This window comes from Bombina bombina, chromosome 6 (genome assembly GCF_027579735.1).
Source record: "Bombina bombina isolate aBomBom1 chromosome 6, aBomBom1.pri, whole genome shotgun sequence".
In the NCBI taxonomy this organism is placed as follows: domain Eukaryota; kingdom Metazoa; phylum Chordata; class Amphibia; order Anura; family Bombinatoridae; genus Bombina; species Bombina bombina.
Window position 1 is genome coordinate 585,773,245 of NC_069504.1, and position 26,921 is coordinate 585,800,165.

The following is a 26,921-nucleotide window of genomic DNA, read 5'->3' on the forward strand; positions in this document are numbered from 1 at the left end:
CTTTTGATCTAAATGTGCAATTGTTATGTCCCTTGTACTTGTGAAACTATCACTGTCTGCCCTTGGCTCTTTTCTAATCTAATCTCTAACTATACATAGTGAACAGCATATCCTCCTGATGTATGCATGCTTACTGGTTAGTGTCTGAACCTGTGCCATGAAGTGATGTCCTGAGTGTTTCTCCTCTTTTATACCAAGCCCTGACAATATATTAATGTCTGACTTAAATGATTTGTGGGTTAAACCTATGAGCTATAATTTCAGGGTCCTGTCAAGCTGATATATGAGTACTTTATGTGGGGCCCTTGCTGGTTGAGATCATGGTGTTTATGCTGGTGAACTGCTCAATTTTATTCTGTATACAGACACTCACTATAGCTCACATTTCAACAGCCCTTATTATATGTTTCTTGTGGCTCTTCTCCACATACACCTGTATTCAGCCAGTTCCCTTAAAATTTAGAACTTTGATAGCCCTCCCCTGATACTATATGATGTGCTGATGAAAGCACTAGCATTACATATAAGCTAGACTATATGGCTCACTCCAAATAGAGGACTCCATCCCCAGCCCTGAAGCCCCCCCCCCCCTTTTTTTTTTTGCTCCTCTCCACTGTGTGGTAAGGGATACCTAGTCCACACTCTCTATTTGACAGAGTTAGGCAGCCTCTGTCCTGTCCGTGAAGCCCATGTTAAGATTTGTGCCTGTATTCATAATAAGAATGGTTCTCCGGTTCTCACAATTTAAAGAAGTATTATAATCATTGTTCTGTGTTCCAAAGTTAGCAACCTGTATACCCCTAAAACTTTGGTATAGATACTAGCTCATACATGTGTTTAATGTCTATGATTGATCAATTAAGAGGGTGCCTCAGCGGTAGAGGATCTAAGGAAATTACTATAATTGTTTTTACGCTTTTCACAAGAATTAGCTGGACCTCTCTGTGGTTGGTCATATCCCTTTACCTACTAATTTTCAGGTTTAATGGTGAAGCAGTGTCTGCAGCTTTATTTCTCTGTTTTAATGATTAGTGTATATATATCTAATATTGCTATGTTTGAGTCCAACATCTCCTTCAATCTATTTCTAGTTTCCCGGACCTACCCACGGTCCTAGCGACATATGAAGGAGCTTATAGAGTGTAGGCATTAATTGGGCCTGCACTACCCAAGAGCCCTCAGAATAGTAACTGAATCTATTGGGGTCCAATAGTGGCCTCAGCTGCCTTGGGGGAAAAAAGAGGGTACTTTAGGTTTGCTCCCTAGTCCCTGTTTATTTGAACTATGTCCCACCTTGGGAAAGCACTGATGTGATATGTGATTTATCCCTGAATGTGTTCTTATGTTTACTTGTCTACGATATTTCAATATGTATCTATTGTATGCCAAGTGTTTGACTGAGCAAACTGTTTGTTGATTTGAATTTTTTTTTCCCTCAATAAAAAATTATTTTATATAAAATTAAAATAGAAAAGCAAGAAGAGGATGGATCCGCGCCGGAGGTCTTCAACATGGAGCCGCTTGTCACCGCTTTGAAGAAGATGGTTGCTGGGTCCGGATCTACTCTTCTGCCTGGATAGCATGAAGACTTTGGAGCCTCTTCTGGACCTCTTCAGCTGTTGCTTGATAGAAGACTTCAGCCGGATGATGGATCTCCAGCCCCCGCTTGGGCTTGGATGAAGATTTCGGAGCCTGGAGTGATCGGTGATACCTGGCATGGTGAAGACAAGGTAGGAAGATCTTCAGGGGCTTAGTTTTAGGTTTATTTAAGGGTGGTTTGGATTAGATTAGGGGTATGTGGGTGGTGGGTTGTAATGATGGGGGGGTATTGTATGTTTTCTTTTTACAGGCAAAAGAGCTGAATTCTTTGGGGCATGCCCCGCAAAGGGCCCTTTTCAGGGCTGGTAAGGTAAAAGAGCTTTTCTATTTTAATTTTAGAATAGGGTAGGGCATTTTTTTTATTTTGGGGGTCTTTGTTATTTTATTAGGGGGCTTAAAGTAGGTGTAATTAGTTTAAAATTGTTGTAATATTTTTCTAATGTTTGTAAATATTTTATTATTTTTTGTAACTTAGTTCTTTTTTGTTTTTTGTACTTTAGTTAGTTTATTTCATTGTATTTATTTGTAGGTATTGTATTTAATTAATGTATTGATAGTGTAGTGTTAGGTTTAATTGTAGGTAATTGTAGGTATTTTATTTAATTAATTTATTGATAGTGTAGTGTTAGGTTTAATTGTAACTTAGGTTAGGATTTATTTTACAGGTAATTTTGTAATTATTTTAACTAGGTAACTATTAAATAGTTATTAACTATTTAATAGCTATTGTACCTGGTTAAAATAAATACAAAGTTGCCTGTAAAATAAATATTAATCCTAAAATAGCTACAATATAATTATTATTTATATTGTAGCTATATTAGGGTTTATTTTACAGGTAAGTATTTAGCTTTAAATAGGAATAATTTATTTAATAAGAGTTAATTTATTTCATTAGATTTAAATTATATTTAACTTAGGGGGGTGTTAGGGTTTGGGTTAGAGTTAGCTTTAGGGGTTAATACATTTATTATAGTAGCGGTGAGGTCCGGTCGGCAGATTAGGGGTTAATTATTGTAGGTAGGTGGAGGCGACGTTGGGGGCGGCATATTAGGGGTTAATAAATATAAGCTTGCATTCTATTGGCTGTTCCGATCAGCCAATCAGAATTTGTAGTTTATGGGTGTTAGTGTACTTTAGAGCACAGTAGTTAAGAGCTTTATGAACCGGCGTTAGCCCAGAAAGCTCTTAACTCCTGGCTTTTTGCTGTGGCTGGAGTTTTGTCATTAGATTTCTAACACTCACTTCAGCCAAGACTCTAAATACCGGCTTTAGAAAGTTCCCATTAAAAAGATTGGATACGCAATTGACGTAAGGGGATCTGCGGTATGTAAAAGTCGCGGCTGGAAAGTGAGCGTTAGACCCTTTCCTGACTGACTCCAAATACCAGCGATAGCCCAAAACCAGAGTTAGGAGCCCCTAACGCTGGTTTTGATGGCTAACGCCAAACTCTAAATCTAGGCGTTAGTGCTTTAATATAACTTTAAATTCCATGATATTATGATAATGATGAGTCTCTTTTGATAAAGGCTTTATTTGTGTAAATTCAATCAATTGTATTATATTTATGTTTTTTCAATGCTGATCAGTCTTTCTTGTAACATATTTTTTTTTCTTCCATGCATTACATTAGTAATCACACTTAGATAAATATATTATTTATGTACATTTGTAGATGCAATCTCTGTAACTGCACACATTTTATTTGTTGTGTAATGACCAAATTGTTGGTATTACCTTGCGGCTAGATTTAGAGTTTGGCGGTAGCCGTCAAAACCAGCGTTAGAGGCTCCTAACGCTGGTTTTTACCGCCCGCTGGCATTTGGAGTCAGTCAGGAAAGGGTCTAACGCTCACTTTCCAGCCGCGACTTTTCCATACCGCAGATCCCCTTACTCAATTGTGCATCCTATCTTTTCAATGGGATCTTTCTAACGTCGGTATTTAGAGTCGTGGCTGAAGTGAGCGTTAGAAATCTAACGACAAAACTCCAGCCGCAGAAAAAAAACAGGAGTTAAGAGCTTTCTGGGCTAACGCCGGTTCATAAAGCTCTTAACTACTGTGCTCTAAAGTACACTAACACCCATAAACTACCTATGTACCCCTAAACCGAGGCCCCCCACATCGCCGCCACTTTAATAAAAAATTTTAACCCCTAATCTGCCGAACGCACACCGCCGCAACCTATGTTATCCCTATGTACCCCTAATCTGCTGCCCCTAACACCGCCGACCCCTATATTATATTTATTAACCCCTAATCTGCCGCCCACAACGTCGCCTCCACCTACCTACAATTATTAACTCCTAATCTGCCGACCGTACCTCACCGCCACTATAATAAATGTATTAACCACTAATCCGCCTCACTCCCGCCTCAATAACCCTATAATAAATAGTATTAACCCCTAACCTGCCCTCCCTAACATCGCCGACACCTAACTTCAAGTATTAACCCTTAATCTGCAGACTGGACCTCACCGCTACTCTAATAAATTTATTAACTACTAAAGCTAAGTCTAACCCTAACCCTGACACCCCCCCTAAGTTAAATATAAATACTTACCTGTAAAATAAACCCTAATATAGCTACAATATAAATTATAATTATATTGTAGCTATTTTAGGGTTTATATTTATTTTACGGGCAACTTTGTATTTATTTTAACCAGGTACAATAGCTATTAAATAGTTAATAACTATTTAATAGCTACCTAGTTAAAATAATTACAAAATTACCTGTAAAATAAATCCTAACCTAAGTTACAATTAAACCTAACACTACACTATCAATAAATTAGTTAAATAAAATACCTACAATTATCTACAATTGAACCTAACAATACACTATCAATAAATAAATTAAATAAAATACCTACAATTATCAACAATTAAACCTAACACTACACTATCAATAAATAAATTAAAAAAAATACCTACAAATAAATACAATTAAATAAACTAACTAAAGTACAAAAAATAAAAAAAGCTAAGTTACAAAAAATAAAAAAATTAATTACAAACATAATACAAATATTACAACAATTTTAAGCTAATTACACCTACTCTAAGCCCCCTAAAAAAATAATAAAGCCCCCCAAAATAAAAAAATGCCCTACCCTATTCTAAAATTAAAATAGAAAAGCTCTTTTACCTTACCAGTCCTTAACCCCTTAATGACCACAGCACTTTTCCATTTTCTGTCCGTTTGGGACCAAGGCTATTTTTACATTTTTGCGGTGTTTGTGTTTAGCTGTAATTTTCCTCTTTCTCATTTACTGTACCCACACATATTATATACCGTTTTTCTCGCCACTAAATGGACTTTCTAAAGATACCATTATTTTCATCATATCTTATAATTTACTATAAAAAAAAATATAAAATATGAGGAAAAATTGAAAAAAACACACTTTTTCTAACTTTGACCCCCAAAATCTGTTACATATCTACAACCACCAAAAACAAAATAGTTTCAAAATTTTGTCCTGAGTTTAGAAATACCCAATGTTTACATGTTCTTTGCTTTTTGTGCAAGTTATAGGGCCATAAATACAAGTAGCACTTTGCTATTTCCAAACCACTTTTTTCCAAAATTAGCGCTAGTTACATTAGAACACTAATATCTTTCAGGAATCCCTGAATATCCCTTGACATGTATATATTTTTTTTAGTAGACATCCCAAAGTATTGATCTAGGACAATTTTGGTATATTTCATACCACCATTTCACCGCCAAATGCGATCAAATACAAAAAATCGTTCACTTTTTCACAAATTTTTTCACAAACTTTTGGTTTCTCACTGAAATTATTTACAAACAACTTGTGCAATTATGGCATAAATGGTTGTAAATTCTTCTCTGGGATCCCCTTTGTTCAGAAATAGCAGACATATATGGCTTTGGCGTTGCTTTTTGGTAATTAGAAGGCCGCTAAATGCCACTGCGCACCACAAGTGTATTATGCCCAGCAGTTAAGGGGTTAATTAGGGAGCTTTTAGGGAGCTTGTAGGGTTAATTTTAGCTTTAGTGTAGTATAGTAGACAACCCCAAGTATTGATCTAGGCACATTTTGGTATATTTCATGCCACCATTTCACCGCCAAATGCGATCAAATTGAAAAAAAAGTAAAATTTTTCACAATTTTAGGTTTCTCACTGAAATAATTTACAAACAGCTTGTGCAATTATGGCACAAATGGTTGTAAATACTTGTCTGGGATCCCCTTTGTTCAGAAATAGCAGACATATATGACTTTGGCGTTGCTTTCTGGTAATTAGAAGGCCGCTAAATCCTGCTGCGCCTCACACGTGTATTCTGGCTAGCAGTGAAGGGGTTAATTAGGGAGTTTGTAGGGAGCTTGCAGGATTAATTTTAGCTTTAGTGTAGAGATCAGCCTCCCACCTGACACATCCCACCCCCTGATCCCTCCCAAACAGCTCCCTTCCCTCCCCCACCCCACAATTGTCCCCGCCATCTTAAGTACTGGCAGAAAGTCTGCCAGTACTAAAATAAAAGGGTTTTTTAAAAAAATAAATAAATTTTTTTAGCATATTTACATATGCTAGGGTGTAGGATCCCCCCCTTAGCCCCCAACCTCCCTGATCCCCCCCAAAACCGCTCTCTGACCATCCCCTCTGCCTCATTGGGGGCCATCTTGGGTACTGGCAGCTGTCTGCCAGTACCCAGTTTGCAAAAAAAAAGGGCTTTTTTATATTTATTTGTGTTTTTTCTGTAGTGTAGCTTCCCCCCCCACACAGACAAACCCCCACCACCTTGCTGATCTTTTTTATTTTAACAAATATTAGGGCATTTAAACATTTTTGCTAACACATTTTCTGTAGTGTAGCGGTTCCCACCCGCTCCCTCCCCGTGCACGCGCCCGCCCCCGCCCCCCGTGCACGCGTGCGCGCCCGTGCGCGCCCCCGCTCATCCCCGCCCACGATCCCGCCCCCCCTGCACATAACCAGGGCCATCGATGGCCGCCACCCACCTCCCGGTCCGGCTCCCACCCACCAACGCAGGGAACCACCGATCTCCGGTGCAGAGAGGGCCACAGAGTGGCTCTCTCTGCACCGGATGGCTTAAAAAAGTTATTGCAGGATGCCTCCATATCGAGGCATCACTGCAATAACCGGAAAGCAGCTGGAAGCGAGCAGGATCGCTTCCAGCTGCTTTCCAAACCGAGGACGTGCAGGGTACGTTCTCAGGCATTAACTGCCTTTTTTTTGAGGACGTACCCTGCACGTCCTCGGTCGTTAAGGGGTTAAAAGGACCTTTTGCAGGGCATGCCCCAAAGAATTCAGCTCTTTTGCCTGTAAAAAAAAACATACAATACCCCCCAAAATTACAACCCACCACCCACATACCCCTAATCTAACCCAAACCCCCCTTAAATAAACCTAGCACTAAGCCCCTGAAGATCTTCCTACCTTCTCTTCACCATGCCAGGTATCACCGATCGCTCCAGGATCCAAAATCTTCATCCAAGCCCAAGCGGGGGCTGGAGATCCATCATCCGGCTGAAGTCTTCTATCAAGCGACAGCTGAAGAGGTCCAGAAGAGGCTCCAAAGTCTTCCTCCTATCTGGGCAGAAGAGTAGATCCGGACCGGCAACCATCTTCTTCCAAGCAGTCACAAGCGGCTCCATGTTGAAGACCTCTGGCGCGGATCCATCCTCTTCTTGCGACATCCTAAGTCCGAATGAAGGTTCCTTTAAATGACATCATCCAAGATGTGGTCCCTCGAATTCCAATTGGCTGATAGGATTCTATCAGCCAATCGGAATTAAGGTAGGGAAAATCTGATTGGCTGATTGAATCAGCCAATCAGATTGAGCTTGCATCCTATTGGCTGTTCCGATCAGCCAATCGGATTGAACTTGAATCTGATTGGCTGATTCCATCAGCCAATCAGATTTTTCCTACCTTAATTCCGATTGGCTGATAGAATCCTATCAGCCAATCGGAATTCGAGGGACGCCATCTTGGATGACGTCATTTAAAGGAACCTTCATTCGGACTTAGGACGTCGCAAGAAGAGGATGGATCCGCGCCGGAGGTCTTCAACATGGAGCCGCTTGTCACCGCTTTGAAGAAGATGGTTGCCGGGTCCCGGATCTACTCTTCTGCCTGGATAGCATGAAGACTTTAGAGCCTCTTCTGGACCTCTTCAGCTGTCGCTTGATAGAAGACTTCAGTCGTATGATGGATCTCCAGCCCCCGCTTGGGCTTGGATGAAGATTTCAGAGCCTGGAGTGATCGGTGATACCTGACATGGTGAAGACAAGGTAGGAAGATCTTCAGGGGCTTAGTGTTAGGTTTATTTAAGGGGGGTTTGGGTTAGATTAGGGGTATGTGGGTTGTAATGTTGGGGGGGTATTGTATGTTTTCTTTTTACAGGCAAAAGAGCTGAATTCTTTGGGGCATGCCCCGCAAAGGGCCCTTTTCAGGGCTGGTAAGGTAAAAGAGCTTTTCTATTTTAATTTTAGAATAGGGTAGGGCATTTTTTTTATTTTGGGGGTCTTTGTTATTTTATTAGGGGGCTTAGAGTAGGTGTAATTAGTTTAAAATTGTTGTAATATTTTTCTAATGTTTGTAAATATTTTTTTATTTTTTGTAACTTAGTTCTTTTTTATTTTTTGTACTTTAGTTAGTTTATTTCATTGTATTTATTTGTAGGTATTGTATTTAATTAATTTATTGATAGTGCAGTGTTAGGTTTAATTGTAGGTAATTGTAGGTATTTTATTTAATTAATTTATTGAGAGTGTAGTGTTAGGTTTAATTGTAACTTAGGTTAGGATTTATTTTACAGATAATTTTGTAATTATTTTAACTAGGTAACTATTAAATAGTTATTAACTATTTAATAGCTATTGTACCTGGTTAAAATAAATACAAAGTTGCCTGTAAAATAAATATTAATCCTAAAATAGCTACAATATAATTATTATTTATATTGTAGCTATATTAGGGTTTATTTTACAGGTATTTAGCTTTAAATAGGAATAATTTATTTAATAAGAGTTAATTTATTTCGTTAGATTTAAATTATATTTAACTTAGGGGGGTGTTAGGGTTCGGTTAGAGTTAGCTTTAGGGGTTAATACATTTATTATAGTAGCGGTGAGGTCCGGTCGGCAGATTAGGGGTTAATTATTGTAGGTAGGTGGAGGCGACGTTGGGGTTGGCATATTAGGGGTTAATAAATATAATATAGGGGTCGGCGGTGTTAGGGGCAGTAGATTAGGTGTACATAGGTATAATGTAGGTTGCAGCGGTGTACGGAGCGGCAGATTAGGGGTTTAAAAAAATATGCAGGTGTCAGCGATAGCGGGGGTGGCAGATTAGGGGTTAATAAGTGTTAGGTTAGGGGTGTTTAGACTGGGGGTACATGTTAGAGTGTTAGGTGCAGACTTAGGAAGTGTTTCCCCATAGGAAACAATGGGGCTGCGTTAGGAGCTTAACGCTGCTTTTTTGCAGGTGTTAGGTTTTTTTTCAGCTCAAACTGCCCATTGTTTCCTATGGGGATATCGTGCACGAGCACGTCTTTGAAGCTGGCCGCGTCCGTAAGCACCGCTGGTATCGAGAGTTGCAGAGGCGGTAAATATGCCTCTACGCTCCCTTTTTGGAGCCTAACGCACTGAAAATGCAGCCATTCTGTGAACTCTAAATACCAGCGGTATTTAAAAGGTGCGGGGGGAAAAAAGCATGCGTAAGCTACGCGGGTCTTTACTGACAAAACTCTAAATCTAGCCGTTGATTTTTGTTGGTCTACAGCTTCATTTAATATTTTATAACGTATTTGTTTTTTTCCATCTGATTTGTTCGATTGCTGTTCTATTTTATGCTCATTTTTTAAGAGATAGGGTAGTAGCCTATTAAATGTGTGTGAAAGGAGACCAATTATCAGTCAAGTTTAGTCTTTACATATCATCTTTTACCCATGTTTTGTTTAAAATAAATAAATAAAAATGGTCAATTTGAACCAGCCATAATACATTTAATAAATGACTGCCTATAATGTTTGATTTTTAAAATTTTTTTTTTTTTAATTTCAATATTTTTTTTAATTATTCAAAAATAAAGCAAAAAATGCACTGTCACATTCATCCTCTTTAATATCTTCCCATTTATACATTTTACCTCAGGAGTGTATTTAATTCTTTACAAATAGATCATTTATTTTTGAATTTCAAATAACTATTTTTTTAGTTTTAAACACACTAATTTTTTAAATTGAAATACTTAAGTATTGTATATAGATAAGTTATGTAAACATAGCTAGCGGGGGTAGGAGAGGTAAGTAATAAAATGTTATTTTTAAATTTGTTCTCTTTATTGCGATTTGTTATACAGATAGAGATATAATAAGGAGACATTTGTGTGTTATATAAAGTTATAAGATAATTTATATATAAGATTTATCTGCAAGCACATCCAATTTTTTTGGGTTGTGTTTTCAAATAACAAAATCACTGATTTCAAATACAAGAATAAAGCTAACAAATATTTATTGAATGTTTAAGGCATACAGTTTATTTAAAAATTATATTGTTAGTAAAAATTTTAAAAAAGTCTGCAGCAGTCCAGTAGTCACTTGATATTCCTCTTAATGTACTCTACAGGGAGTGCAGAATTATTAGGCAAGTTGTATTTTTGAGGATTAATTTTATTATTGAACAACAACCATGTTCTCAATGAACCCAAAAAACTCATTATTATCAAAGCTGAATAGTTTTGGAAGTAGTTTTTAGTTTGTTTTTAGTTATAGCTATTTTAGGGGGATATCTGTGTGTGCAGGTGACTATTACTGTGCATAATTATTAGGCAACTTAACAAAAAACAAATATATACCCATTTCAATTATTTATTTTTACCAGTGAAACCAATATAACATCTCAACATTCACAAATATACATTTCTGACATTCAAAAACAAAACAAAAACAAATCAGTGACCAATATAGCCACCTTTCTTTGCAAGGACACTCAAAAGCCTGCCATCCATGGATTCTGTCAGTGTTTTGATCTGTTCACCATCAACATTGCGTGCAGCAGCAACCACAGCCTCCCAGACACTGTTCAGAGAGGTGTACTGTTTTCCCTCCTTGTAAATCTCATATTTGATGATGGACCACAGGTTCTCAATGGGGTTCAGATCAGGTGAACAAGGAGGCCATGTCATTAGATTTTCTTCTTTTATACCCTTTCTTGCCAGCCACGCTGTGGAGTACTTGGACGCGTGTGATGGAGCATTGTCCTGCATGAAAATCATGTTTTTCTTGAAGGATGCAGACTTCTTCCTGTACCACTGCTTGAAGAAGGTGTCTTCCAGAAACTGGCAGTAGGACTGGGAGTTGAGCTTGACTCCATCCTCAACCCGAAAAGGCCCCACAAGCTCATCTTTGATGATACCAGCCCAAACCAGTACTCCACCTCCACCTTGCTGGCGTCTGAGTCGGACTGGAGCTCTCTGCCCTTTACCAATCCAGCCACGGGCCCATCCATCTGGCCCATCAAGACTCACTCTCATTTCATCAGTCCATAAAACCTTAGAAAAATCAGTCTTGAGATATTTCTTGGCCCAGTCTTGATGTTTCAGCTTGTGTGTCTTGTTCAGTGGTGGTCGTCTTTCAGCCTTTCTTACCTTGGCCATGTCTCTGAGTATTGCACACCTTGTGCTTTTGGGCACTCCAGTGATGTTGCAGCTCTGAAATATGGCCAAACTGGTGGCAAGTGGCATCTTGGCAGCTGCACGCTTGACTTTTCTCAGTTCATGGGCAGTTATTTTGCGCCTTGGTTTTTCCACACGCTTCTTGCGACCCTGTTGACTATTTTGAATGAAACGCTTGATTGTTCGATGATCACGCTTCAGAAGCTTTGCAATTTTAAGAGTGCTGCATCCCTCTGCAAGATATCTCACTATTTTTGACTTTTCTGAGCCTGTCAAGTCCTTCTTTTGACCCATTTTGCCAAAGGAAAGGAAGTTGCCTAATAATTATGCACACCTGATATAGGGTGTTGATGTCATTAGACCACACCCCTTCTCATTACAGAGATGCACATCACCTAATATGCTTAATTGGTAGTAGGCTTTTGAGCCTATACAGCTTGGAGTAAGACAACATGCATAAAGAGGATGATGTGGTCAAAATACTCATTTGCCTAATAATTCTGCACTCCCTGTATTACCTGACACTGTAGATTATTTCTTCTACAAGTACCACATATAAACATTTAAATAATAATCTTGTGGTGCTTTATTTGTATTATATTTTTGGGATATTTGTATCAAATTGATCATATCAAAATGCCACATTCATTACCTGAAGAAATTTACAGTATGTTATATTTGGTAGCTGAAGGTCAACAAACATTGGCTTCTTTGTTTATTTTGGGTGAGAAATCGTGGAACAGGCCTTTTAGTCATTAGAAAGGGACACGGAATTGTAAAAATTTCTATTTTTTTCATTTGCTAACAGTGATCATGTTTACCTGATGGAATTTTTGAAATTGCTTACCAAACACTCATTGACATTTCATTGGATAAATGAAATACGAATTGAAAATAATTAAAAGAAATAGTAAACAAAAAAAAATTAATTGTAATTGTTAGAAAATATATATATTACCTTTATTTAGCATTCATCTTTTTTGTTTATCAAACACTGTTATAAAAATTTACTGTTTAACGCTATAAATACCTTGGGCCTGATCCGATATGCAGCGTCGCCCGCAAAAGCCGGCGATGCCGAATTTTGCGCAGGTTTGGTATCCTATATACGGCGTAACCTAGAAGTTACGCTCGTATATTTCTGCCTTCGCCCGTAGTTTTTTGGGCCATAGACAGGTATACCAAACCCGCGCAGATTGGTATCCAATATACGGCGTAAGGACTTACGTGGCGAAAATGGAGAAATCTTACTCCATTTTCACCTCGCCACAAATTGCAGCCGTAGTAAGCCTTACGCTGTGTATTGGAGCCCCGTAACTCCCTAAACTACCTGCAAAATAAAACCTAACACCTAACGCATGCGCAATGTCTATCTACCTGTCAACCGCGATCCCCCGCCTCAATCCTTAATAAAGTATTTAACCCCTAAACTGCCGCTCCCAGACCCTGCCGCCACCTACATTAAAAGTATAACCCCCTAATGTGATCCCCCTACACCGTCACCAGCTACATTATATACCCCCTAATGTGAGCTCCTACCCCACCGCCAGCTATTCAAGTTCAATTCAATTGGCTGAACCAATCAGCCAATCGCATTGAACTTGAATCTGATTGGCTGATTCAATTAGCCAATCAGATTTTTCCTACCTTAATTCCGATTGGCTGATAGAATCCTATCAGCCAATCGGAATTCGACGGACGCCATCTTGGATGACGTCATTTAAAAGAACCTCATTCGTCGGGAAGTCGTCGTGCCGGATGGATGTTCCGCGTCAGAGGAGTGAAGAAAGAAGATTGAAGATGCCACTTGATTGAAGACATAGCCCAGATGGAAGACTTCTTCTTTGCTGCTTGATTGAAGACATCGGATGAAGAGTTTGGCCCAGCTGGGTGAAGATAAGGTAGGGAGATCTTCAGGGGGGTAGTGTTATTTTTTTTTAAGGGGGGTTTGGGTGGGTTTAGAATAGGGGTATGTGGGTGGTGGGTTGTAATGTTGGGGGGTTGTATTGTGTGTTTTTACAGGCAAAAGAGCTGATTTCTTTGGGGCATGCACCGCAAAAAGCCCTTTTAAGGGCTGGTAAGGTAATAGAGCTGTTAAACTTTTTTTAATTTAGAATAGGGTAGGGAATTTTTTTTATTTTGGGGGGCTTTATTATTTTATTAGGGGCTTAGAATAGGTGTAATTAGCTTAAAAATCTTGTAATCTTTTTTTATTTTTTGTAATTTAGTGTTTGTTTTTTTGTAATTTAGTTTAGTTTATTTACTTGTATTTTAGTTTAGATATTTGTAGTTTATTTAATTTATTGATAGTGTAGGTGTATTTGTAACTTAGGTTAGGATTTATTTTACAGGTAAATTGGTAATTATTTTAACTAGGTAGCTATTAAATAGTTATTAACTATTTAATAGCTATTGTACCTAGTTAAAATAAATACTAAGTTACCTGTAAGATAAATATAAACCCTAAAATAGCTATAATGTAATTATAAATTACATTGTAGCTATCTTAGGGTTTATTTTATAGGTAAGTATTTAGATTTAAATAGGAATATTTTATTCAATAATATTAATATTAATTAGATTTATTTTAATAAGAATTTAGTTAGGGATGTTAGAGTTAGATAGGGTTATTATACTTAATATATATATAATAATATAATAACGATATTAACTATATTAACCCTAATATAATTAGGGTTAATATAGTTAATATATATAATATAATATCTATATTAACTATATTAACCCTAATATAATTAGGGTTAATATAGTTAATATAGTTGGCGGCGGTGTAGGGGGATTAGATTAGGGGTTAATCTATTTAATATAGGTGGCGGCGGTGTAGGGGGATTAGATTAGGGGTTAAAACATACATTATAGGTGGCAGCGGTGTAGGGGGATTTAGATTAGATGCAAAAGAGCTGATTTCTTTGTAACAATGCCCCGCAAAAAGCTCTTTTAAGGGCTGGTAAAAGAGCTGATTTCTTTGGGGCATGCACAGCAAAAAGCCCTTTTAAGGGCTGGTAAGGTAATAGAGCTGTTAAACTTTTTTTAATTTAGAATAGGGTAGGGAATTTTTTTTATTTTGGGGGGCTTTATTATTTTATTAGGGGCTTAGAATAGGTGTAATTAGCTTAAAAATCTTGTAATCTTTTTTTATTTTTTGTAATTTAGTGTTTGTTTTTTGTAATTTAGTTTAGTTTATTTACTTGTATTTTAGTTTAGATATTTGTAGTTTATTTAATTTATTGATAGTGTAGGTGTATTTGTAACTTAGGTTAGGATTTATTTTACAGGTAAATTGGTAATTATTTTAACTAGGTAGCTATCAAATAGTTATTAACTATTTAATAGCTATTGTACCTAGTTAAAATAAATACCAAGTTACCTGTAAAATAAATATAAACCCTAAAATAGCTATAATGTAATTATTAATTACATTGTAGCTATCTTAGGGTTTATTTTATAGGTAAGTATTTAGATTTAAATAGGAATATTTTATTTAATAATATTAATATTAATTAGATTTATTTTCATAAGAATTTAGTTAGGGATGTTAGAGTTAGATAGGGTTATTATACTTAATATATATATAATAATATAATAGAGGTAAGGTAATAGAGCTGTTAAACTTTTTTTAATTTAGAATAGGGTAGGGAATTTTTTTTATTTTGGGGGGCTTTATTATTTTATTAGGGGCTTAGAATAGGTGTAATTAGCTTAAAAATCTTGTAATCTTTTTTTATTTTTTGTAATTTAGTGTTTGTTTTTTTGTAATTTAGTTTAGTTTATTTACTTGTATTTTAGTTTAGATATTTGTAGTTTATTTAATTTATTGATAGTGTAGGTGTATTTGTAACTTAGGTTAGGATTTATTTTACAGGTAAATTGGTAATTATTTTAACTAGGTAGCTATTAAATAGTTATTAACTATTTAATAGCTATTGTACCTAGTTAAAATAAATACTAAGTTACCTGTAAGATAAATATAAACCCTAAAATAGCTATAATGTAATTATTAATTACATTGTAGCTATCTTAGGGTTTATTTTATAGGTAAGTATTTAGATTTAAATAGGAATATTTTATTCAATAATATTAATATTAATTAGATTTATTTTAATAAGAATTTAGTTAGGGATGTTAGAGTTAGATAGGGTTATTATACTTAATATATATATAATAATATAATAACGATATTAACTATATTAACCCTAATATAATTAGGGTTATATTAACCCTAATATAATTAGGGTTAATATAGTTAATATATATAATATAATATCTATATTAACTATATTAACCCTTTTTTATTTTGGGGGGCTTTATTATTTTATTAGGGGCTTAGAATAGGTGTAATTAGCTTAAAAATCTTGTAATCTTTTTTTATTTTTTGTAATTTAGTGTTTGTTTTTTGTAATTTAGTTTAGTTTATTTACTTGTATTTTAGTTTAGATATTTGTAGTTTATTTAATTTATTGATAGTGTAGGTGTATTTGTAACTTAGGTTAGGATTTATTTTACAGGTAAATTGGTAATTATTTTAACTAGGTAGCTATCAAATAGTTATTAACTATTTAATAGCTATTGTACCTAGTTAAAATAAATACCAAGTTACCTGTAAAATAAATATAAACCCTAAAATAGCTATAATGTAATTATTAATTACATTGTAGCTATCTTAGGGTTTATTTTATAGGTAAGTATTTAGATTTAAATAGGAATATTTTATTTAATAATATTAATATTAATTAGATTTATTTTCATAAGAATTTAGTTAGGGATGTTAGAGTTAGATAGGGTTATTATACTTAATATATATATAATAATATAATAACGATATTAACTATATTAACCCTAATATAATTAGGGTTAATATAGTTAATATATATAATATAATAACTATATTAACTATATTAACCCTAATATAATTAGGGTTAATATAGTTAATATAGTTGGCGGCGGTGTAGGGGAATTAGATTAGGGGTTAATCTATTTAATATAGGTGGCGGCGGTGTAGGGGGATTAGATTAGGGGTTAAAACATTTATTTAGGTGGCAGCGGTGTAGGGGGATTTAGATTAGATGCAAAAGAGCTGATTTCTTTGTGACAATGCCCCGCAAAAAGCCCTTTTAAGGGCTGGTAAAAGAGCTGATTTCTTTGGGGCATGCACCGCAAAAAGCCCTTGGGCTGGTAAGGTAATAGAGCTGTTAAACTTTTTTTAATTTAGAATAGGGTAGGGAATTTTTTTTATTTTGGGGGGATTTATTATTTTATTAGGGGCTTAGAATAGGTATAATTAGCTTAAAAATCTTGTAATTATTTTTTTATTTTTTGTAATTTAGTGTTTTTTTTTTTTGTAATTTAGTTTAGTTTATTTAATTGTATTTTAGTTTAGATATTTGTAGTTTATTTAATTTATTGATAGTGTAGGTGTATTTGTAACTTAGGTTAGGATTTATTTTACAGGTAAATTAGTAATTATTTTAACTAGATAGCTATTATCACCACAAAAGAATTGCAGCACCTGTTAGCGTGTTACCGTGGTTGCTGATATGTATTCACACATATGCCCCTGTATACTGCACTTGCTCCAAAAACTTCAACCCCTAACTATTTAATAGCTATTGTATCTAGTTAAAATAAATACCAAGTTACCTGTAAAATAAATATAAACCCTAAAATAGCTACAATGTAATTATTAATTACATTGTAGCTATCTTAGGGTTTATTTTATAGGTAAGTATTTAGATTTAAATAGGAATATTTTATTTAATAATATTAATATTAATTAGATTTATTTTAATAAGAATTTAGTTAGGGATGTTAGAGTTAGATAGGGTTATTATACTTAATATATATATATATAATAATATAATAACGAAATTAACTATATTAACCCTAATATAATTAGGGTTAATATAGTTAATATATATAATATAATAACTATATTAACTATATTAACCCTAATATAATTAGGGTTAATATAGTTAATATAGTTGGCGGCGGTGTAGGGGGATTAGATTAGGGGTTAATCTATTTAATATAGGTGGCGGCGGTGTAGGGGGATTAGATTAGGGGTTAAAACATTTATTATAGGTGGCAGCGGTGTAGGGGGATTTAGATTAGATGCAAAAGAGCTGATTTCTTTGTGACAATGCCCCGCAAAAAGCCCTTTTAAGGGCTGGTAAAAGAGCTGATTTCTTTGGGGAAATGCCCCACAAAAAACCCTTTTAAGGGCTGGCAATAGAGCTGTTTCTTTGGGGCAATGTCACGCAAAAGGCCCTTTTAAGGGCTTGTAATAGAGGTGATTACTTTAGGGGGATTAGATTAGGGGTTAATGTATTTAATATAGCTTGCGGCGGTATAGGGGGATTAGATTAGGGGTTAATTAATTTAATATAGCTGGCGGCGGTGTAGGGGGATTAAATTAGGGGTTAATAATTTGAATATAGCTGGCGGCGGGGTAGGGGGATTAGATCAGGGGTTAATAATTTTAATATATCTGGCGGCGGGGTAGGAGCTCACATTAGGGGGTAGTTAAAGTAGCTGGCGGTGGGGTAGGAGCTCACATTAGGGGGTAGTTAATGTAGGTGGTGGTGGGGTCCAGGAGCGGCGGTTTAGGGGTTAATAACTTTATTAGGTGGCAGCGGGGTCCGGGAGCGGTGGTTTAGGGGTTAATACATTTTTTATTATTAGGAGAGTGAGGGGGGATAGAGGATAGAGGGTTAGACGTGTCGGGCTATGTTTGGGAGGCGTGTTAGACAGTATGGGTGATTTTATAACTTAGTCAGGTTTTGTAGGCGCCAGCAGTTTTTAAAGTGCCGTAAGTCACTGGCGACTCCAGAAATTTGTACCTACGCAGATTTCAGGACATCGCTGGTTTGTCAGACTTGTGGCACTTTAGCATCTGACGGCGCCGTATATTGGATAGCTCGAGTTGTGAGCTGAAACTACAGGTGGCGGGGGTTCCCTCGCTTACGCTGCAAACTACGATCTATAGCAGATCGCGCCCCCTGTATCTAAGCTTCTGCAGACTGCCTCCTTATCTCAGATCTTTTAACAAACTGGCATTTCAAGCAATGAGTTTTAACCATAAATAACTTCACGTGCATGAGCACAATGTTATCTATATGAAACACACACCCTCTAGTTGTTAAAACTGTGAAATGCATTCAAAGTTGAGGCGTCCTTCAAGGGCTTAGAAAATAGCATATCAGCCTACCTAGTATTATCTTTCAAATAAGAATAGAACAAAGTAAATTTGATGATAAAAATAAAATATTTATTAAATATTTATAACGAATAAACAGAATTTAAAATAAAATATATATATTTCTAACATTTTAAAATGTATTATCATACTTTTAAAAAGGCATAATAATAAATGATATAACAATATTTAAAGGTATAGGAAAGTCAAAATTAAACTTGCATGCTTTTGATAGAGCTTGTAATTTTAAGACAATTTTAAATGTACTTCTATTTTCAAATCTGCTTTGTTATAGTAGTTTAACTTAGTAAATAAGAATATGCACATATCCTTCACCACTGGGAGCACTTGCTAATTGGTGCATGGACTAATTTGTCTTTTACGATTGGCAAATAATTTGTTTTCAGGTAGCTGCCAGTAGTTCTAAATTTGTATTCTCAATAATAATCATAAAATATTTTTTTGTGCTTCCTATCCCTTTTTAAGTGAAATTAAATACAAACACTTTATTTTTTTTTTTTAAATATGTTTTTTAAATTTGCTTCTATTATAAAATTTGATTGATTGTCTTGTTATCATTTCCTAAAGGAACACCATTGCAATACAAAGAGATATTGAAGCACATAGTATCCGACAATTTTTATAGTAAAAAGTGTGCATGTACCAATCAGAATTTATTTAGCAATACGTACTATTTTAAAAAAAAAAACAGATCATAAGATAATGATGCACATTTTACAATATAACTAAATGTTAAATTAAATAAAAATTACGTGTACTCATTTTCAATTTGCAATATCCAATGCCTTTAACAACAAGAAAATGTATTAAATTATTTCAAATATTAATAAATAAATGTAAAACAACATGTAAAACATATACATAGTTATTGAAATAAGAACCTTTTTTTTTTTTTAATTTTGTTTAAAATTATTCAACTGAATCTTCTGCTGGACCATAACAATCTACTGTATGATAACCCATATAAATGTTGTCTGGAACAGGGTAATGTCTCTGTATACATGTAACAAAACAAGAAGGTATAGGACGTCGATTGCCAGAGCCTAGGTAACCATATATCCAACGTGTAGAAGCATGATATGCTATTTTTCAAAACACCCTGAAAATAAAAATTTAACATTTTTAAATTTTAATAAATTTAAGTATAATCTTGACTATAGAATTTGAATTTTGTATAAATATATATATATATATATATAAAACATTTATTACACACCACATAAATAGAGAGAGAAAGAGAGTTTGAAAGACATTTTAAAAAATATTGATTGACAGAGATAGTTCTAGATAAAGACAATTTTTATTTTTTTTAAATAATAATTATTAATAAAAATTACCTCTCCTGAAGGTCATCTATAAAATGTTGTCTTAGATATCAATCTGTGCAGCTAAACCTGTATAGTTCAATAAGGTGCTGACGATCAGTGACATAATAATCATAACAAATGCATGTTGAAATACTCGTATTGGTTGCGGGTTTTATGCTGTCAAATCATAAATAAATAACGAACTTATTTACAAAAGAAAGGTTTTATTTAGGGGTAATGATGTTTAACAAAAGAGTTAACATTGTCAAAGACGTTACTATTCCCGGGTGGGATGATTTACCTTATAATGATGTGGCACATGAGGTAGCTAAAGGAGCGTGGTTGTGTGAACTATGGGACTTGACTCTTACAGAAGCTAATCTTGTTGATGCAGTTAAAACATTAGAGGAAGTGCCTGTTGAGAGAGGAAAAGAACAGCCTGCTGCACGGAGGATATGGATAATGTGTACAGCATATAGGAAACAACATAACGGCTAGATTTAGAGTTCTGCGGCCAAAGGGGTGCATTAGCTACGCTGGCTTTTTTTCTCCCGCACCTTTTAAATACCGCTGGTATTTAGAGTTCACAGAAGGGCTGCGTTAGGCTCCAAAAAGGGAGCGTAGAGCATATTTACCGCCACTGCAACTCTCGATACCAGCGGTGCTTACGGACGCAGCCAGCTTAAAAAATGTGCTCGTGCACAATATCCCCATAGGAAACAATGGGGCTGTTTGAGCTGAAAAAAAAAGCAGCGTTCAGCTCCTAACGCAGCCCCATTGTTTTCTATGGGGAAACACTTCCTGAGTCTGCACCTAACACCCTAACATGTACCCCGAGTCTAAACACCCCTAACCTTACACTTATTAACCCCTATTCTGCTGCCCCCGGTATCGCTGACCCCTGCATATTATTATTAACCCCTAATCTGCCGCTCCATACACCGCCGCCAGCTACGTTATCCCTATGTACCCATAATCTGCTGCCCCTAACATCGCCGACCACTATGTTATATTTATTAACCCCTAATCTGCCGCCCCCGCTATCGCTGACACCTGCATATTATTATTAACCCCTAATCTGCCGCTCCGTACACCGCCGCAACATACATTATAGTTATGTACCCCTAATCTGCTGCCCCTAACACCGCCGACCCCTATATTATATTTATTAACCCCTAATCTGCCCCCCACAACGTCGCCGCCAGCTACCTACAATAATTAACCTCTAATCTGCTGACCAGAGCTCACCGCTACTATAATAAATGTATTAACCCCTAAAGCTAAGTCTAACCCTCACACTAACACCCCCCTAAGTTAAATATAATTTAAATCTAACGAAATAAATTAACTCTTATTAAATAAATTATTCCTATTTAAAGCTAAATACTTACCTGTAAAATAAATCCTAATATAGCTACAATATAAATTATAATTATATTGTAGCTATTTTAGGATTAATATTTATTTTACAGGCAACTTTGTAATTATTTTAACCAGGTACAATAGCTATTAAATAGTTAATAACTATTTAATAGCTACCTAGTTAAAATAATTACAAAATTACCTGTAAAATAAATCCTAACCTAAGTTACAATTAAACCTAACACTACACTATCAATAAATTAATTAAATACAATAGCTACAAATAACTACAATTAAATAAACTAACTAAAGTACAAAAAATAAAAAAGAACTAAGTTACAAAAAATAAAAAAATATTTACAAACATTAAAAAAATATTACAACAATTTTAAACTAATTACACCTACTCTAAGCCCCCTAATAAAATAACAGACCCCCAAAATAAAAAAATGCCCTACCCTATTCTAAATTAAAAAAGTTCAAAGCTCTTTTACCTTACCAGCCCTGAAAAGGGCCATTTGCGGGGCATGCCCCAAATAATTCAGCTCTTTTGCCTGTAAAAATAAACATACAATACCCCCCCCAACATTACAACCCACCACCCACATACCCCTAATCTAACCCAAACCCCCCTTAAATAAACCTAACACTAAGCCCCTGAAGATCTTCCTACCTTATCTTCACCATGCCAGGTTCACCGATCCGTCCACCGAAGTCTTGATCCAAGCCTCCGAAATCTTGATCCAAGCCCAAGCGGGGGCTGAAGAGTGACGTCCATCCTGAAGTCTTGATCCAAGCGGGCAGAAGAGGACATCCGGACCGGCAAACATCTTCATCCAAGCCGCATCTTCTATGTTCTTCAATCCGATGACGACCGGCTGATCTTCAAGACCTCCAGCGCGGATCCATCCATCTTCACCGACTACTTCCCGACGAATGACGGTTCCTTTAAGGGATGTCATCCAAGATGTCGTCCCTCGAATTCCGATTGGCTGATAGGATTCTATCAGCCAATCGGAATTAAGGTAGGAAAATTCTGATTGGCTGATGGAATCAGCCAATCAGAATCAAGTTCAATCCTATTGGCTGATCCGATCAGCCAATCAGATTGAGCTCGCATTCTATTGGCTGATCGGAACAGCCAATAGAATGCGAGCTCAATCTGATTGGCTGATCGGATCAGCCAATCGGATTGAACTTGATTCTGATTGGCTGATTCCATCAGCCAATCAGAATTTTCCTACCTTAATTCCGATTGGCTGATAGAATCCTATCAGCCAATCGGAATTCGAGGGATGCCATCTTGGATGACGTCCCTTAAAGGAACCGTCATTCGTCGGGAATTTGTCGGTGAAGATGGATGTTCCGCGTCGGCGGGATGAACATGGATCCGGAAGAAAGAAGATTGAAGATTCCGTTGATAGAAGACTTCAGTCGGATCATGGACCTCTTCAGCTCCCGCTTGGATGAAGACTTCAGCCGGATCATGGACATCTTCAGCCCCCCGCTTGGGCTTGGATCAAGACATCGGAGCCAGGACGGATCGGTGTGATACCCGACGAGGTGAAGATAAGGTAGGAAGATCTTCAGGGGCTTAGTGTTAGGTTTATTTAAGGGGGGTTTGGGTTAGATTAGGGGTATGTGGGTGGTGGGTTGTAATGTTGGAAGAGGGGTATTGTATGTGTTTTTTTTACAGGCAAAAGAGCTGTATTCTTTGGGGCATGCCCCGCAAAGGGCCCTTTTCAGGGCTGGTAAGGTAAAAGAGCTTTGAACTTTTTAAATTTAGAATAGGGTAGGGCATTTTTTATTTTGGGGGGCTTTGTTATTTTATTAGGGGGCTTAGAGTAGGTGTAATTAGTTTAAAATTGTTGTAATATTTTTCTAATGTTTGTAAATATTTTTTTATTTTTTGTAACTTAGTTCTTTTTTATTTTTTGTACTTTAGTTAGTTTATTTAATTGTATTTATTTGTAGGTATTCTATTTAATTAATTTATTGATAGTGTAGTGTTAGGTTTAATTGTAGATAATTGTAGTTATTGTATTTAATTAATTTATTGATAGTGTAGTGTTAGGTTTAATTGTAGATAATTGTAGGTATTGTATTTAATTAATTTATTGATAGTGTAGTGTTAGGTTTAATTGTAACTTAGGTTAGGATTTATTTTACAGGTAATTTTGTAATTATTTTAACTAGGTAATTAAATAGTTATTAACTATTTAATAGCTATTGTACCTGGTTAATATAATTACAAAGTTGCCTGTAAAATAAATATTAATCCTAAAATAGCTACAATGTAATTATAATTTATATTGTAGCTATATTAGGGTTTATTTTACAGGTAAGTATTTAGCTTTAAATAGTAATAAGTTATTTAATAAGAATTAATTTATTTAGTTAGATTTAAATTATATTTAACTTAGGGGGGTGTTAGGGTTAGGGTTAGACTTAGCTTTAGGGGTTAATACATTTATTAGAGTAGCGGTGAGATCCGGTCGGCAGATTAGGGGTTAATAATTGTAGGTAGGTGGAGGTGACGTTGGGGGCGGCAGATTAGGGGTTAATAAATATAATATAGGGGTCGGCAGTGTTAGGGGCAACAGATTAGGGGTACATAGGGATAATGTAGGTTGCGTCGGTGTACGGAGCGGCAGATTAGGGGTTAATAATAATATGCAGGTGTCAGCGATAGCGGGGGTGGCAGATTAGGGGTTAATAAATATAACATAGTGGTCGGCGATGTTAGGGGCAGCAGATTAGGGGTACATAGGGATAACGTAGCTGGCGGCGGTGTACGGAGCGGCAGATTAGGGGTTAAAAATTTTTAATAGAGTGGCGGCGATGTGGTGGGACCTCGGTTTAGGGGTGTATAGGTAGTTTATGGGTGTTAGTGTACTTTAGAGCACAGTAGTTAAGAGCTTTATAAACCGGCGTTAGCCCAGAAAGCTCTTAACTATTGACTTTTTTCTGCGGCTGGAGTTTTGTCGTTAGATTTCTAACGCTCACTTCAGCCACGACTCTAAATACCAGCGTTAGAAAGATCCCATTGAAAAGATAGCGTAGGGGGATCTGCGGTATGGAAAAGTCGCGGCTGCAAAGTGAGCGTTAGACCCTTTCCTGACTGACTCCAAATACCAGCGGGCGGTAAAAACCAGCGTTAGGACCCTCTAACACTGGATTTGACGGCTACCGCCCAACTCTAAATCTAGGCCTAAGAAAGTAGAAGATTGGCGTAAGTGTAATTTAAAATTAGAAAAACATATTTAAATTCTGAATAAAAGGGTAATATTAAGGTAGCGCAATGCAACAATAGGTTGCTTTCAGATAAGTTGAGTACTTATCAACATGTAGCTGAAGTAGCTGTGATGAAGGAAGCAGCTAATAAATATAAAAAAACGAAAAGGGAAAGTTAGTAAAGTTAAAATCAGGAAATATATAGTTACAGCAGGAATGTTACAGTCCAGAAAGGCATTACATTGCAGTGTTAGGACCAGTCAGCATTGGGACAACTTGTAAATTGGTGACTGGCTTAAGCAAAATATGAGCTTAGGTGAATTCTTTTTTTAATTTTGCAATATTTAAAAGGTTTATATAATATAGAATGGGATGTGTGGCAATAGTCTATTTTGTGTAATTATTTGGTTGGTTGCTTGTACCCCTAAGAAGTAATATTAATAAAATAATTTTTTAAGGTGTGCAGAAACATTTGTATTTGTATTTAAAGGAAGACTAACCATTCTCATGGTTTCTAGAACCCCATCCCACATAGTTGCTCAGGTGCTCTCATTAAAGTGCATTGGAAGTGTGTATAAAGCCAGAGAGGCTCATTCTTAGATACATAGGTTATATATGTGTTTATTTTAATTTATGAATGTTTTGACAATAAACTACAGTGAACATTGATGCTGCCAGGGAAAATATGCTGTTTATTTTACCTGAGCTCTTCTAAGAATGTGTGACTTAATTAAATCACTGAACTTGCTGAGGGCAGCAGGATTCATATTCATTTATATTGCATTCCATATTAACCGCAAGCAGCAGGTTTGGTAGAGTGAAGGAATGGTTTATTAAAAACAGCATTTGAAAAAAATTAAATAAGGGAGAATATGGACGATAGAGAGATAATCTCTCACAAGCTTTACAGATTATTGATAACCGCCCCTATGTAAAATTTACATATACATTGGAAAGGAGGTAATGTACAATGAGTTCGCCTTTTAGTGGATACTGGGGCGGAGGCTACTTTAATTTATGTCAATCCTAAAAAAGAAAATTAAAGGGGCAATAGTTAGTATAACTGTAACCAGGAGAGGTAGAATTAATTAAAACTAATAGGATGCCAGATACCTCCTGAACACTATGGGCAATTGACCTCAAGATCGAGCGTATCCATGAGGGGTATATCAGTACTAGGAGGAGTTTTAGATGCTGATTATCAAGGAAAAAATTAAAGTAATTTTAGTGAACAATGGAAAACAAATATTACATATTCAATTGTTGATAATTCCATTGTTCATGGCAACTATGAAAGAGGGTGAACCCCCAACTACCTTACCAGTGAGAGGGGATAAGGGCTTTGGTTCATCAAATATTAAAAATGTAGGTGCTAAAATATGGATTTAAAATCTTCAAGGATTGCCAGATGCGGCTGAAGTAATTGCTGTATGCAATGATAAAACTTTATTAGTAATGAGGCCAGGTAAAGAACAATGGGAATATATACCTGAGAACATATGTTAACTTCGAGAATAAAATTGTGTTTTACCTTTTACAGATATGGCTGAAATTCAGTATATGGATTCTTATTTTTGGCCTTCATGGAAAGCATTTTGGGGCACAAGCCGTAACACCAGGAGAAGAGAATGTACAGAAACTGTTAAAACAAACTGTTAGGTGGGGATGGGTGAATCAAACACAAATTCAAAAACAGGATGATTACACGTGTGATGACAACACCTTTTGTAATATAGCCAATGTGACTGTTAATCCACAATATCTTTGGAAACCCCCATCAGGACAAAAGTATCAACCGAATTACTGTTTATATAATGATACTGGAACTATACATATCCAAAATCTGACTACAATACGCTGTGCTGGAATCCATTTGGGGTATATATGGACAACTGTTCAAGAAAGAATACAAACTATACAAACATTAGCACAAAATAGTACCACAGATCTATCGTATACGTCTACCGAGGAAATACTTGTGTATAATATGTCAAACTTGAATGTATGTGTGTGTTATAATGCTTCCGAAATAAGTAATCGAAATTTATGGGCACAATATATTATTTTAATTAATAAGAATAGTACAGTTATTGATCCAGGAAACATTCAACTTGTAGAAAGGTTGTATTAAATGTACAAGAGATCTTTGTAGATGTAGAAGTTCAATTTCCACCAACAAGAGTGTAAAATATGAACTCGAAGGACATGGTATGATACCTTTTTAGGATCATACGGTACAATTGCAGAAACACTGAATGAATTTGATATAGAAACTTTAGCAAATAGATTACATAATGTGGGACAAGGCATGAACAAGGCTTTAAGATATCAGCCTAGATGGATGCCTAATACTTTTAAGACACAAAAAAAACAATTAGATATTAGTTTTGATGTATTAGATTTAGTTAATGCCATGACTTATTGGGGGGAGTATTTGACTAATAATTTATCTTCCTTTATTCATTGGACAATATCTAGTATTAAAACATTAAATCAAATCCAACAAAAAA

At 35.7% G+C, this 26,921-nt stretch overlaps 1 protein-coding gene across 1 annotated transcript; it reads left to right on the top strand.

Moving 5' to 3' along the window:
* The first annotated feature begins 1,654 nt into the window (after positions 1-1,654).
* Positions 1,655-26,921, top strand: LOC128663302 (uncharacterized). The gene is made up of 2 exons (XM_053717562.1): positions 1,655-1,730; positions 25,952-26,921. The coding sequence occupies exons 1-2, from the start codon at positions 1,677-1,679 to the stop codon at positions 26,540-26,542; spliced, it is 645 nt and encodes a 214-aa protein (XP_053573537.1). The 5' UTR covers positions 1,655-1,676; the 3' UTR covers positions 26,543-26,921.